General features: G+C 46.0%; 3 protein-coding genes across 7 annotated transcripts in view; 1 reads left to right on the top strand and 2 right to left on the bottom strand.

The window, feature by feature from the left end:
- Nucleotides 1-256: 256 nt before the first annotated feature.
- LOC146760198 (uncharacterized) lies at nt 257-1,776 on the bottom strand. Of its 3 annotated transcripts, XM_085550711.1 has the most exons (3): nt 1,723-1,776; nt 920-1,442; nt 508-847 (listed from the first exon to the last, which is right to left on the bottom strand). In XM_085550711.1, exons 2-3 carry the CDS (start codon nt 1,437-1,439, stop codon nt 579-581), a joined length of 789 nt encoding a protein of 262 aa, XP_085406837.1. In that variant the 5' UTR covers nt 1,440-1,442; nt 1,723-1,776; the 3' UTR covers nt 508-578. The 3 variants fall into 3 exon arrangements, with proteins under 3 accessions (XP_085406838.1, XP_085406837.1, XP_085406836.1); XM_085550712.1 differs by lacking the exon at nt 508-847 and adding an exon at nt 257-389 and having other exon boundaries at nt 880-1,762; XM_085550710.1 differs by having other exon boundaries at nt 920-1,762.
- A 36-nt stretch (nt 1,777-1,812) lies between these two features.
- Nucleotides 1,813-4,797, top strand: LOC146760197 (uncharacterized). 2 transcript variants are annotated; one of them, XM_085550717.1, is made up of 2 exons: nt 1,813-2,623; nt 3,068-4,797. In XM_085550717.1, the coding sequence occupies exon 1, from the start codon at nt 1,821-1,823 to the stop codon at nt 2,181-2,183; it is 363 nt and encodes a 120-aa protein (XP_085406843.1). In that variant the 5' UTR covers nt 1,813-1,820; the 3' UTR covers nt 2,184-2,623; nt 3,068-4,797. The 2 variants fall into 2 exon arrangements, with proteins under 2 accessions (XP_085406843.1, XP_085406844.1); XM_085550718.1 differs by having other exon boundaries at nt 1,813-3,368; nt 4,533-4,797.
- A 5,080-nt stretch (nt 4,798-9,877) lies between these two features.
- The window catches only part of LOC107306749 (uncharacterized), a 64,200-nt gene continuing 60,582 nt past the window's right edge, over nt 9,878-13,495 (bottom strand). For both annotated transcript variants that reach the window (XM_085550699.1, XM_085550700.1), the window contains 2 exons: nt 12,385-12,430; nt 9,878-10,876 (listed from right to left, as the gene is read on the bottom strand). The gene's annotated coding sequence lies outside the window, so the exon portion shown is untranslated. The remainder of the gene's footprint in view (nt 10,877-12,384; nt 12,431-13,495) is intronic.

Genomic DNA, 13,495 nt, shown 5'->3' with positions numbered 1-13,495 from the left:
AGACACAGCCACAGCTTGGGGACATGGGGGGCAACAAAAGGGACCTTGCTCTGACCACTGGGAGCACGGTGCCACGGGTGAACACACTGCCTCCCACCTAGTGAAAGTCACGTCCTTGCTGCAGCTGCGCCTCCAAAGGGCTTTATTCAGTGCCACAACCCACAGATCCCCTGAACAGGCAAAAACCACAGAATTCTGGACCAAGCAATTGTCAGGAGCTTCCATTCGGTGACAGCGTTACTGTGAGGCCAAGGTCCCCACAGGCCACGAGACACAGGAACACTGCTGAGACACTGAGTGATCAGTAGCGGTGCTGCTGATGGCAGCATCAACTCAAGGGGACACTGCGCCGGAAAGGCAGCGACAATAAGAACGCCATCAGTGACAACCTGCCACGGGTTACTTAGATTTACCTATGCCCGTGACAGGGGAAGCCACCCCGTGGGCCCCCCCCCCGGCGCCCGGAAAGGAGGGGGAAAAGGGGAGTGGGATAAAACAGCGACAATCTAAGGAGGAAAAACTTATTTTACTAAATATGATATTGAAATACAAGATAACACAATATAATATAATTAAGGCTAACAAATCGAACGAAACAGAGAGAGAGAATCTCCGAAAACCGAGAGGCCTATTGTGAACTCTAGGCGACACGGCTGGAACGCTTCCCACTCTCCGAGAAGTTCGAGAGAAGAAGGAGGGCACTCTAGCCTGGGAACGAGATTATATAGAGTCCTGGTCCCGTGACTTATTGTTACTCCTGTTGTTCTCTGGGATATGTAGTCTTCTTCTGTGGACTGCACATTCAATAGAAGTATCCATACTTGACATGATGTTATGATGTGGAATACTGATAGCAAAATTACAAAACCATGACACAACCACAACCCTCAAGTCCACCGGACACAGCGCTGGAGGTTACCGGCAGTAACACAGCGACAACGAAGCCAGGAGCTCCCCACGGCTGCCAGCACTGCCCCACCGGGGTCCTCACTCTCACAGCACCCCACAGATGTCAGGCAGCAGGTGGTGACGGTGGCTACGGTGGCAGCCACAGCACGCAGATCACGGCGCACCAGGCACAGGCAGTGTGCGGTAGCAGCTGCCCCAGCTTGAGCTTGGCCCAGGGGTCCCCCGAGGCCTTCCAGCAGCCGCGCAGCCCCACTGAAACCGCGTCCCAGCGCCTCAGCCATCGCACCCCGCAGCCGCCCCTCTCCCGCCCCCAGCCGCTGCTGCAGCAGTGAGGTGCCCCCCCGGGACACCCCCGGCAGTGGCACTCGGGACACGCCGTCCTCTTCCTCCTCCTCCTCAGTCTCCGACGCCTCCCCAGGAACCTTCAGCCCCACCGCACGGGTCCCGGCTGCGGTCCCCCCCGGCTCCGGCTCCGAGTCGCTCTCTGAGGCCTCGCCCAGCACCACCGTGGGGGACAGAGGGGCAGCCATGGTCTGCAAGAGCAGAACGAAAGGGAGGAGGGGGAATCGCGGGGAGAACAGCCCCGTCGGGCACGGAGACCCCCGGCCCCTTCTCCCGAGTCTCAGGGGAATACCCCGCATAACAGCCCCGCATAACAGCCCCGCGCTCCCCCGGCCTCACGAGACCCCCCGCTTCCCCGCCCCCCTCCCAGCCCCACGCGGACCCCAAACACGTCCAGGCACCCGCAGCTCCATCGGAACGCCTCGCAGTCCCTTCCCAGCCCTACGGGACCCCCCACGCCCCGTAACGCACCGCCAGCCCCGCAACCACTCACTCCCCTCAGCCCCGCACCGCCGCGGCCCCGGCTCACGTGACGCTCACCCCCATCCACCGCGCCTCCACGCGCCCGGATGAAGGGCGCGCCAATAATAGGCAGCAGTGAAAACCAATCAGATGGCCGAACGGGGAAGGGCTGGCCAATAGGAGGGGCGGAGGGGAGGGGCGTGCAGGAGGCCGTGCAGGGCCGGAGCCTGTGCCTGCCGTGCGTTCGTGTGGTCCGGCGGTGCCGCCCGGTGTCCGCTGCTGCTCGGGGCGGCGTGTGCCAGGGCCCTCGTCGGGAAACACTGCGTCCTTCTATGGAAGCCGCCGAGCGCCTCGGCCTGCACTCTGTACATAAGGACGCGGCGATGACCGACTTGGTGTGCGCAGGGCGACGAGTCCGCTGCTGGGACACTGTCAGGGCGCGTAAGAAGTCGCGGTCCCTCCGTGTGTGAGCTCCCTCCGAGGACGAGAAGGCCGCCATCAGGTCTCCCCAGAGCCTTCTCCGGGCCGCACGAGCACAGCCATCTCAGCCCTTCCTGTCGGGAGAGGCTGTTCCTGGGCAATGGGGCGCAAAGCCAGGAGTCGGATGCAACGGGGGCATCCCCTGATGTTCCGATCCATTGCCCCGTGCTACCCAGAAGCGAGCAGGGACGAGGGAAGAGGAGAGCCTCCACTTCTTGTCTGAGGAGAAGAGGTGCACCGAGAGGCCTGAGAGAAGGGGGAGAATGTGGGGTGCGGGAGTTGCACCGCCACAGTTGACGCAGGCACTCCAGGCTTTAGGTGACGACTGCCCGAGAAATCCAAACACCAAACCTTCCTTCTAAATGAGCCCCACGCTGAGTTTTACCAAGCAGAGCGAGGAAGGAAGAAGCATGACATTTGGGCCTTGCAGGTGGGCATCTTTCTGTGCCAGAAGTTCTTTGTCCTCTTAATTAGTGAAGGGAGTGACGTGCGGAATCAAACTCTATAACCCACGTAAGCTTATAAAGCAGCTATGCTCGTCATGGCGCCAGATGCGAGGGGGATATCTCCTCCTCCAAGAGGACTCGCACTCCAAGAAAAGCTCTAGGTACATATTTACAGACAGAACATTTACATATTCATTACGTTTCACAGAAATGGGCTGGAATTCTGAGAAATTATTAACATATTGTCCGACTCTCTTGAACATGCGTCCTAAAAATGGGGTGGGGGTCTCCGGTGGTCATTGGATGAAGGCTAGTAGTCTACCCCGCTGTGAACTTCCAACCTTTTAGTGGGGGGTAGTCCAAACCAGCTCGTACTGGTGTTTTGTTGAGCCGAGGCATCTGTTTCACTCTCCCATCTTCTACAACAGGAGTCCATTCTTCTTTCTTATTGTTGATGGGCGGCAAGTTTCCGTGGACTCTGCATTCTGTTCTTCAGCTTACGTGCCCGCAAGCGTCTTGTCCTTCAGCGTGGACCCACTCCAGCTCTGTGAAAAGGCTGTTCTCACAATTTGGAAAGGCTGTTCTCATGGTTTGGGAGACAGCCAGGGCTGGGGAATGGATGCATGGCACCCTAACTCTGTCCAGCAAGGGAACGAGAATGGAAATGCAGACACTGCCAACTTCTACCAGTTTAAATCTGCTTCCAAACTGTTGTGGTTTGGTAATTTGGTTGGTGTTGCTATTCCACATCAGAACATCATGTGGGATAACGGGAGTAAAGGACACAAGTTTTTTATTTCTTTTTCTGTGGACAGCCTTAAATGGGCATGGGGGGAGGGAAGCGGCAGCGGAGGGGAGGCCACCCTGCCCCATACATGCCCCCCCACCCCATAACTCCCCCCACCCCACATATGGCCACCCCTCCACCCCATAGAAGCTCCCCCTGCCCCACAGAAGGCCCCCTGCCCCATATAAGCCCACCTCCACCCCACATATGGCTGCCACCCCGCCCCACAGAATAGCTCATGAAGCTTCTTTAGAGCAATACAGTTTATTCAGTCTAAATGAACATGTGAACTTAATTACTCCACCATACAGTAAGCCTAGGATGAGGAATTAAATAGATCCCTTTATGGGTCATATGAGTGGGGTTTTGGCAAGTTGTGCAATTTTTTATGATCTTTAGTGGGTTTTGTTGTTTCTTTTTCCCTTCCTAAATTAAAAACAAGAGCATCTTTCCTTCTGATACAGATTATGCCTCAATCTGTAAGTGTAAATCAGAGGCAGACTTCAGGCACAGGAAGGCAGTAAACATACACAGTTATAAATTCAAGTACATTTGGACTTGATAAAAGCACAGTAATCCACTGTTAACTGAGAAAGCCGCTTGGCATTCTGATCTGCTCATCATCATGGGAATCTTGCTACCCTTGTGGAGATGTCTTACTTTTGAACTCAGTCCTGTCCTGTTTCTGTCTAGTTCTTCGTAAATACTGATGCATCAGGAAGGAGAAATACTAGGGATTACTAGGAAGAACAATAGAACAGCAGGCATCATTGTGTCATTGCGTAAATACCTGGTATGCCTTGAATTTCAGAGGGCTGCAGTAGGAAAATGCACAATGAGCAGAAGTTAGAATAACGAGAGGTATGAAATGTTATATGTCAAGGAAAACCTGAATAGACAAAGGCTTATCAGTGTGGAAAAGGCACAGCTGTAGAGTCAGCTGATTGCTGAAATGGTACAATGAGGTGGGAGATTACCACGAGAATTTGGCATTTAAGTGATAGAGCTCTACAGTTAAATTTAAGCAATAAAAACAAAACTAAGTCTTCACTTTCTAGGTTTGCATCAGAGGATTTTAACAATTGGTAACTTGTTTTTTGTTACAGTGCTGTCATTGGTGAGATCGATGAAGAGACAGATTCAGCTCTTGACTTAGGGAATATTCGAGCAGAACCCTTAGGTTCAGTTGTGCATTGAAAAGAAGAGAATGCACAAGGACTTTGTAAGTCTTTGGTTGTACAGACCTATTTAACAATGTTCAACAGTTTTTACAAATTGTGCGTAACTTGTCTAGTCACCAGTTGTTTTTTTTTTTTTATTATGAATATGTTGTAGTTTCGCTTGTAAATTAAAGTTTCTACATTTTACTAAGTATGTTTTTGTTGGATTTACTTTGGACATTTCATGCTGTGTAATTTCACTATGAATAATGGGAAACTCAAGCAGTATCAGGACAGGGGGCTCTGGTATAGAGTTCAAAGAAGGTAATGCATCTCTGTTCACAGGCTGACATAGATGTAGGTGCTAGAGCATTCTTGGAGAAGCTGAGAAAGGTGATTTCAGACTCTTTCAGAAAAGACTGCTGACAAAAACTGGCAGCACAAAGCCCTATTAGGTTGATAGGCTGTGCATTGTTGAACTGACTCTTCTTCAACAAGGTAGGCAAAGGATGGTCTGCTTACGGGTCTGGTTAGAATTTCAGACTGCAATTCAGTGCTGCCAGGAGGGAGACTACTCAGAAGCCAAGTTCTGTGTGACAGCTTAAACTGTCAGCTGTGAAGTTTGGTTACCTAAACATGTAGACAGCAGCAATGTTAAGATTATTTTTTACTTTTGGATTGCATTCAAATTTTCTGTTTCAACAGCAGATTTTATTTCAGTTTTGATGCCATTGGTTTTGGTCTGGATTTGACCAAAGACTGTGCTGGTTACACTGGTGAAGAAATCGGAGAGAGAAGAACTGGTAACAAAGGGGTTCTTTAAATCAAACAGAAGGCCCACTACCCTTCTAAAAACTACAAAGGTGAAATCATAGCCTAATAAAGTTACACTCTACAGTGGATTGTTAGGTCTTAATTAGAGCTTAATTTTGAGAGAAGTTTCGTTCTCAGATGTTGGAAGAAGTCTGGGAGAGGAAAAAGGGAACCACAAGCCGTTATTGTTTTGGACAGGGCTGTGCCAGTTGCTGTGTGCCATTTGGCTGGCTGCTAAGATTCCTGTGGTTTCCCACTCTGTACAGATGTAGAAAAGAAAGTGTTTCCTAGGAGATAAGTGGTAATTTCTGCAAAAGATGTCCTTTCTCTCACTGAAGGAAAGAAAAAAGTACTCAACAAAGAAGAACAATTCTCAGGCTTGAAGGTACTCTCAGTACGGACTGCTGGTCTTAAGACTGTCAGATGGTTCCTCAGTACATGGAGAGTCCTACTGAAATACATATAAGGTGTCAGTTCACAGTGTTCTTGAAAAGCGGCTTTTCCTGCCAAGAGCCAAAATCAAGAGTATGATAAATAACAAGAAACTGAGTAAAATTCAATGCGTCCTTGCAAATTAGCAAACTGATTTTACAAAAATGAGCAGGGCAGAGAAAGATGATGCTGAGGACAAAAGGAAGTAACACTGAATTGGAGGTAATCGTCATAATCCACTACGTTTCCTGTGTTGCCTGACGTTGGTCACTTCCTCCTTTTGTTTATTTAAAAGACATCTTGGAGTTAAGGGACAAATCTTGGCTAACACTGGAAAAGGATGTCTCCAGTGAAAGGACTGAGCTGGCTTATAAAAAGATGTGTTGAATTCATTTGGTGTGCTTGAAGCAAAACAAAAGCCATCTTTGTAGTCAAAGAGCAAGTTCCTTAATTGCAGTCCGTGTGCAGAGCCTTCGTGTCCACACGTCTGCAAAATTCTTCAAACATTAGTTGGTCAACCCATAGGTTGAAGGAATGTGGATTCTGTTTTGAGGACTTAGTCTGATAAGGAAGGCTTTCTGTCCAGCTCATCCCTTGCTATCAGCTACAGCCTGTTATCCTTAGGCCTTGGACTTGGTGAGTATCAAACATGCTGAGCTAGATGTGGAGACTCATCAGGTAGTGTGATGTATCTAGTACGATTCCATCAGTATACTACCTTCCCAACAAACATACCAGTTCTGTATGTGTGAATAGATGCTTTTCCACCTATTAGCTTCTGATGGGTGAAGCTGTTCTCCACTGAGAATTTTACTCTGCAGGTAAAATGATCCTAAATACCTGGCTGGTGTTCTCAATGCCTTGCTGAGAGGTGATTTAGTTGATTCCATGGCTGACAGTTCATGGCTTGGTATTTTGTCATGTTCCTTTAGGAACTGAATGACCTTGAAGGCATTTCTCAACACAATGAAAGCCTCTCAGAAGAGACTCAAACTCCAAATGGGAGTAATGCCACTGTAACTACATGGTTTATGCTTGCAAGGTTTATTTGGTCTATAGTATTTCTGAACACATCTGCCTCTTTCGCATCCTTCAGGCTGTGGGTTTAAGGAGTGACAGTGACAACCAAAGGAAGTGTGAGCCATGGAGCCAGACATAGCAGCTCTGCCTTCATGTCTGGCAGCACTGTATGCAACTTGGCTAATTTTTAGTAATTGTATTTTCATTCCTACCTTCCAGCTGTGTGTTCTGCTTAGTGATTAGAACCATGAAAGTCCATAAGTTTTCTTTGAGTGGAAGAGGGTTCTTCAGTCTCAATTGCTGTCCAGTCAATGAGGGGAAACTTGTACCAGGTTTAGTTTAACTACATGTGGCAGAAGGTAATGAGTCAGGTGTTTGCCTTGAAAATCCCACACTTGCCTCTAATACTCTTTTAAGGATTTATTTATTTATTTATTTACAGTGATTTTTACAGCAACTACAGAAACTGTGACATTTCTTCCAGTAGTAGAATCTTCCCTGAAGAAAATAAAAGCTCTGCTGACGAAGGTAGAAATCAAAAGTGAAAACAATAGCAGGCAGACTCCTGCCAAGAGCCACTTGCCTGCACTGTGAGCCTGACCTTATCCGGGCAGTAATATCTTCCTTCCTGGACCTTGCAGCATGTTCCAGGAACTCGGGGACTTGTGCTGAACAACGTGTTGCTGCTGTTAGTCTGACATCAGTAACGCTGGCCCTGAATGGGTGCCAAGAAACGTCACTCCACAATGAACTCCTCCACTTGCACTGTTATATAAACGGTGTTGGTTTCTCCTGGGGACATGAGGGCAGGAGGAGGGCAGTCCCTGTACGATTTTTGTTCTCTGAAACATCAGTAGTGGTTGTTCCCCACACCTCCTTGTCATCATTGTGTCATGGTTTTGTAATTTTGTAATTTTGCTATCAGTATTCCACATCATAACATCATGTCAAGTATGGATACTTCTATTGAATGTGCAGTCCACAGAAGAAGACTACATATCCCAGAGAACAACAGGGGTAATGATAAGTCATGGGACCAGGACTCTATATAATCTCGTTCCCAGGCTGGAGTGCCCTCCTTCTTCTCTCGGACTTCTCGGAGAGTGGGAAGCGTTCCAGCCGTGTCACCTAGAGTTCACAGTAGGCCTCTCTGTTTTCGGGGACACTCTCTCTCTGTTTCGTTCGATTTGTTAGCCTCAATTATATTATATTATCGTGTTATCTTGTATTCCGATATCATATCCGCAGGCACTGAACCCCAAGGGGCCGCACGCGCTCCGCCTCACTGCTCTGGCGGCCCAACTCTAACTCGGTCCGGTCCCGGGCTCGGCGCAGCTGCTAGTCCGATGGCAATGGAAATTATAATAATTGATCACAGTCCATTACAGATTTCTTTGTTCTTTCTCCACACCCACTGCTGCATTTGACTAGTCTTTAAAAAATCTGTCACGGGTTACTTAGATTTACCTATGCCCGTGACAGGGGAAGCCACCCCGTGGGCCCCCCCCGGGGCCCAGAAAGGAGGGGGAAAAGGGGAATGGGATAAAAACAGCGGCAATCTAAGGAGGAAAAACTTATTTTACTAAATATGATATCGAAATACAAGACTCCTCACAAATTGAGGTTTTCCCCTGCAGTTTCCTTAAATGACAGCATTCCCTGTCCCTTTTCTATCACAAGGAACTATCCACTCCCTGCACTGAATCTAGTTTAAAGCGCTGGTAATCAATCCAACCAGCTTGCTCCCCAGCATGCTTTTGCCCCACCTGCTCTGTCACATTCTGTCTGATGTCCACATACCTGGTCCCTCAAAGGCCTGCCCAAGATCACAGTAACCAAAACCTTGATCCTGACACCATTACCTGAGCCAGTAATTTACCTGACCCATTCTCCCTCTTCATTTCTCAGCCCCCAGTCAGCAGTACAGAGAAGACTACTTGTGTTCCTGCTCCCTTTGACATCTTCCCAAGGGATTCAAAGTCCCTTTTAATATTCTGTAATTTCCTTTTTGCAGCCTCCTGGGACCCTACTTGAATGAGACCTTGAGTGGGTAGTAGCCTTCTATTTTATCAGAGGCAGTAGAGTCTTCTTAACATCTGTGACATGTGCCCCCAGATAACAGCAAACTGCTCTGGAGAGGTTATTTTTGGTGGCAAATTCGGGGCCTCAGTGCCTCCCAGCAAGGAGTCCCAATTGCCAAGGCTCGTCAGCTGTTTTTGGTGGCACTAGTTTTAATAGGACTCCTTGGTTGGCCCTGCCCCGCATGCTTGTTGTATGCAGTGGAAGCAGGGACAGGTAGCTGGGAAGGGGCCAGGGATGCTGTCTGGACATGCATGGGATCAGGAAGGCTGAGGCACAGATGGAACTGAACTTGGCGAGGGATGTAAAAATAACCAGAAGGGAGCCTACAGGTGCACTGGGCAGAAGTGACAGACCTGGGAGAGTGCACTCCCTCTGATAAATGAGGAGGGAGAACTGGCTTTAACCAACATGGAGAAGCGCAAGGTACTCTATGAGTGCTTTGCTGTCTGGATTCTGCTGGAGATATTCTTCCACCTGGCTCCTGCCTTGTACCAGCTGGAGAGAGCACAAAGGGCCACCAGAAGTTATCTCATAAAGGAATGGCCAACCTGCAGAAAAGGCTCCAAAGATCCCCCTCCCAAGCATGGCCAGGTTTACAACAGAGACTTTACCCTCGGCTTCCTGTTAATGAATCACCACCGAAGACCTGAAAGTGGTTCAGCACACCCATTAAAATCACAACCGTCCACACTTGTTTCAAGCATATACCCCTTAATTTCTATGATGACAAACCTTATGACATATAGTAGCTGTTTGCCCCACTGCTTCAAGTACCCAGGAGGAAAAGGACACAAATGCATGCTGGCCATTTGTCTGATCTCAGGGCAGACTGAAGGCACCAGAAGGAGAGGTGGAAGTGAGCAGAGGAGGACTGTAGCAAGTCATAGAGGCAAGGAATGAGGTGGAAAGCAAGTCAAGAAGGCCAACAGAATAAAACAAAGATGTACCAGATACGAAAGTTTATTAAATAATTATGTTCCAAGTTGGAACATAAATATCTGGAATTAAATATAGCATATTAGTGTCACAAAATACATTCATATAAAAAGGTGCAGTACCAATTGGACAGAAGGTTGAAATATTAATTTTCCTTCTTCCACTATGAACCGCTTCAGGTTCATCATGTGTTCATCTACCAACTGTGAATGTCTTAAGATGAGTCAAATTCTAACGCAAAATCCAACAAGGATATAAAGTCAGAAATATCAAAAAGGTCACATTAAAGCTTTCTTGGCACTGCTACACACGCACAGTATTTTTAAACCTAAGGTGCGTGAAAGTGACAGCAATGTAAAGTGCATTCTTCTCCAGCTTAATCACTGGTAAAACTTCCACTTAACCAGCAGAAATATTCACAGCATCAGGATGGAAACAGCTGGCAGGAATCCAATCAAAATCTCCTATGCGTTAAAATAACACTGGAGACTCTACCACAAACAGTGGAAGGGTTAAATAGAACCAAAGGAATGCTTCTGGTAAAACCTTTAACAAAAAACGTGGAGCAAAATAATGTGTCAAAAACATTTTGACAGTTCCGTCAAGTTCAAGAACCAACCTTATTCAGTCTGATAGTAAGAAAAAATAGATATGGTTCTTATCCTGAGTGCAAAATAAACTGGCTACCCCTCGGTGACCAACAGGTAAGTGCAGAGTGTCAACCTATTTAATACATTTAAAGTTTATATTCAAACCGCAGTAAAGATGTTTCCACACTAAGCTGCAGGATGGGAAGTCACAGACCTCCTATGTAAACAAATGATCTCCAGTACTTTTCCCTTTACATTTTAAATAAAAATATATTTAGATCAGGTAATTTTGGTTTAAAACATCCCGGTACTCCTGTACCGCTCTGCAAAGGGGATCCTGGTCAACATTGAGATTTTTTGAAGATCCATGAGTAGATTCCATTGGAGAAGCTCTAGCAGTTTCAAGCTCAGCGGTGGCTGGAAAGAAAAGAAACAAGATTCACGATATTACTTTTACAGTAGATTGAGTCAAATCAGTCACTGTAAAAACATTACTGATAACTGATCAGGCTACGCTCTAGAGAGATATTTAAAAACTTCCAAGGAAAACACAAATCAAAAAGGACAGGCATAAAGGAAGAAACATTTTTTCACATTCAATGATCAGCCAATACAATTTTTAAAGCTAGTTAAAGAAATTCCAGGTTTTAGAAACACAGAATGGTTTGAGCTGGAAGGGACCTTTTAAGATCACCCAGTTCCAATCTCCCTTCTATAGGCAGGGACAGCTCCCTCTAGACCAGGTTCCTCAGAGCCCCATCCGGACTGGCTCTGAATGCCTGCAAGATGGGGGCTATGCACAGCATCTCTAAGCAACCTGTTCCAGAGTCTCACCACCCTTACATTAGGAAGTAAAGAGTGTCTTCCTAATATCTAGTCTAAATCTACCTACTTTCAAGTTTACAGCCATTTCTCCGCATCCTGTTATTACATGCCCATATATATATATGAAAGTTTCAGCCTTAACTTTAACTGCCAGGGATGTCTTAACTTTCCCTGGATAAACCCTCTTTCGTTCATGGAAACACATCTTCGATGGAAGCAGAAAAGGATTTTCAGTACTTCCATCCATCAGCCTTTTCCAGACAAGATCCCCAAACCAAGCAAATACTACGGCTCCTACTACACATGTAATTATGTTTGAATATGCAAATGGGCACATGGCAATGGGTTTCTGTCTATTCAGGGAAATTGGAAGAGCTGTGAAGCAACAGCTGGATTCTCAAGGGCTCCCTGCTTCAAAATAACTCTAGGAACAGCAGCAGTGACTCTGGCAGAATGCTAATTGTGAAACAGTATGAATTCTTCTCTGAAGACCTGGCCTTTTATTATAGAACAGGCTTTACACTGCATATTAAAAGCAACCAGTTCATGCTGTGTTTGTCTATATATTGCTGAATGACTTTTACCTAAAGAAAGGCTATCTTTTCCACTGATTCTTCTTTATCCAAAGACAAGTAAGACAACATGTCAGGTACAAACAAAAGCAATGAAAAAGAGCGAGCAAAAATTAAGAACACCAGAAAATGTATATGGTATATTTGAAGTGCTGAATGCAATGAATGTATGCAGAAAGAGAAGTAGTGACAGAAGTCCATAAAAATCTTATTTCTGGGCTTTTTTTTTTTTTACATTTGATGTTTGTGCCTGAGGATGAAAGTTGACTTCAGCTTAAGCCAAGTGTATCTGTGTGGGGGAGATGGTTTGCTCTCCGTGCTTTTTCTCAAAAGTAGCTGCAGAACATTCTGAAGAGTATATTGGTTAGCAGGAAGTTTTCCATTAAAACTCTCTAAGTTAGAGTTAAAAACAACCCCACACTGTGCTTCAAACAGCACAAATCTTGACAACTTTTGAAAATAATTACACAGAAGTTACGAACAGTCATCATCTTCCTTAAAAACACTGATATCAGAGTAGCATATTACCTTGCTAAAGTTCCTTATCGATTTTTTTCTCCAATTCCTTCTGTACCTAGAATTATAAATAACACATGCATTATAAATAACACTGCACATTTTATTAAGTAACAGAAACCAGCTTGGATCGCTAGAAAGGAGCATTTACCCCTCGCTCCCCCAGGAGATGTTTATTTACTGTCATTTATTCTGAATGCAAAGTTTTCATAAGGAGAAATTAGACCTTTTAAAGGGCCACAGTCCAAACACCGTATGCGATCATTTACATATGAAGATATTTGCGACTCCTGTGTTATTTTCCATCAGGTCTTTAACGCATAGAAGTAATTGTCAAAACAGACAGCATATAGCTTCCAGACTCATGTCATTAGCAAATACAGTTAAGTGCTTGGAGCATGTGGCTTATGTGGAGAGGCTGAGAGCATCAGGACTGTTAAGCCTGGAGAACAGAAGGCTTGTGGTCTCACCTACAGGTGTAATTATCTGACTGTGGGATGCAGCATAAAGAAGACAGAGCAAGACATTTCTCGGTGGTGCCAAGTAAAAGAACAAGAGGAACAGGCAGAAGCCAAAAGAGTGGAAATTTATAAGACTGCTAAAAATCAGGAGTGCAGACAGGAAATAAAATCAGAAAGGAAACAGAAACTGAGAGACGGAATGGGAAGTAGGTGTTCCCTTTCTTATGCTACCAGTAGGAAAACTGGTTTCATGAATTCATGCACTCACGCTGGTTGCAGCTAGCAGAAGTCACTATTATTTCCTGCACCCACTTTTCAGAGCTGCATTTCTTTCTCTTGTTTGCAATCAGTGCAATTTGTTTCTTCAAACAGTTGCATGGACAAAGTAATTGATACCAGCATTTTGAATAATGGCGGCGTGAAGTATTTTCAGCTTCTTATCCTTGAAGCTTTATCAAAGCTTTTGCAAAACCAAAGCCAAAATCTACACGAGCTTCCTCGTCCCAGGAGATGCTCACACTCTACTTCAGATAACCTCCCTTACTTTGAAAAACACCAAATGTGCACTGAGAGCTTTAAATAAAAACAAAAGTGCAAGATGACTACACGAGGCAAACTCTAATTTAAGTTCCTTAGTTTCCAGTTATTATGAACTTTACTGT

This window comes from Coturnix japonica, chromosome 6 (assembly GCF_054131305.1).
Source record: "Coturnix japonica strain WE chromosome 6, WE-NBRP24, whole genome shotgun sequence".
In the NCBI taxonomy this organism is placed as follows: domain Eukaryota; kingdom Metazoa; phylum Chordata; class Aves; order Galliformes; family Phasianidae; genus Coturnix; species Coturnix japonica.
Note: the sequence above shows the minus strand (reverse complement) of the source record. Positions and strands in the feature narration are given on the sequence as shown.

Excerpts from the sequence above, each read along its gene's own strand:
- LOC146760198 (XM_085550710.1), bottom strand. The coding sequence starts at position 1,550 with ATGCGGGGTATTCCCCTGAGACTCGGGAGAAGGGGCCGGGGGTCTCCG. Across the intron at positions 848-919 it reads TTGTCGCTGTGTTACTGCCG|TATTCCACATCATAACATCA; the intron begins GTAACCTCCAGC and ends TTTTGCTATCAG.
- LOC146760197 (XM_085550717.1), top strand. The coding sequence starts at position 1,821 with ATGAAGGGCGCGCCAATAATAGGCAGCAGTGAAAACCAATCAGATGGC.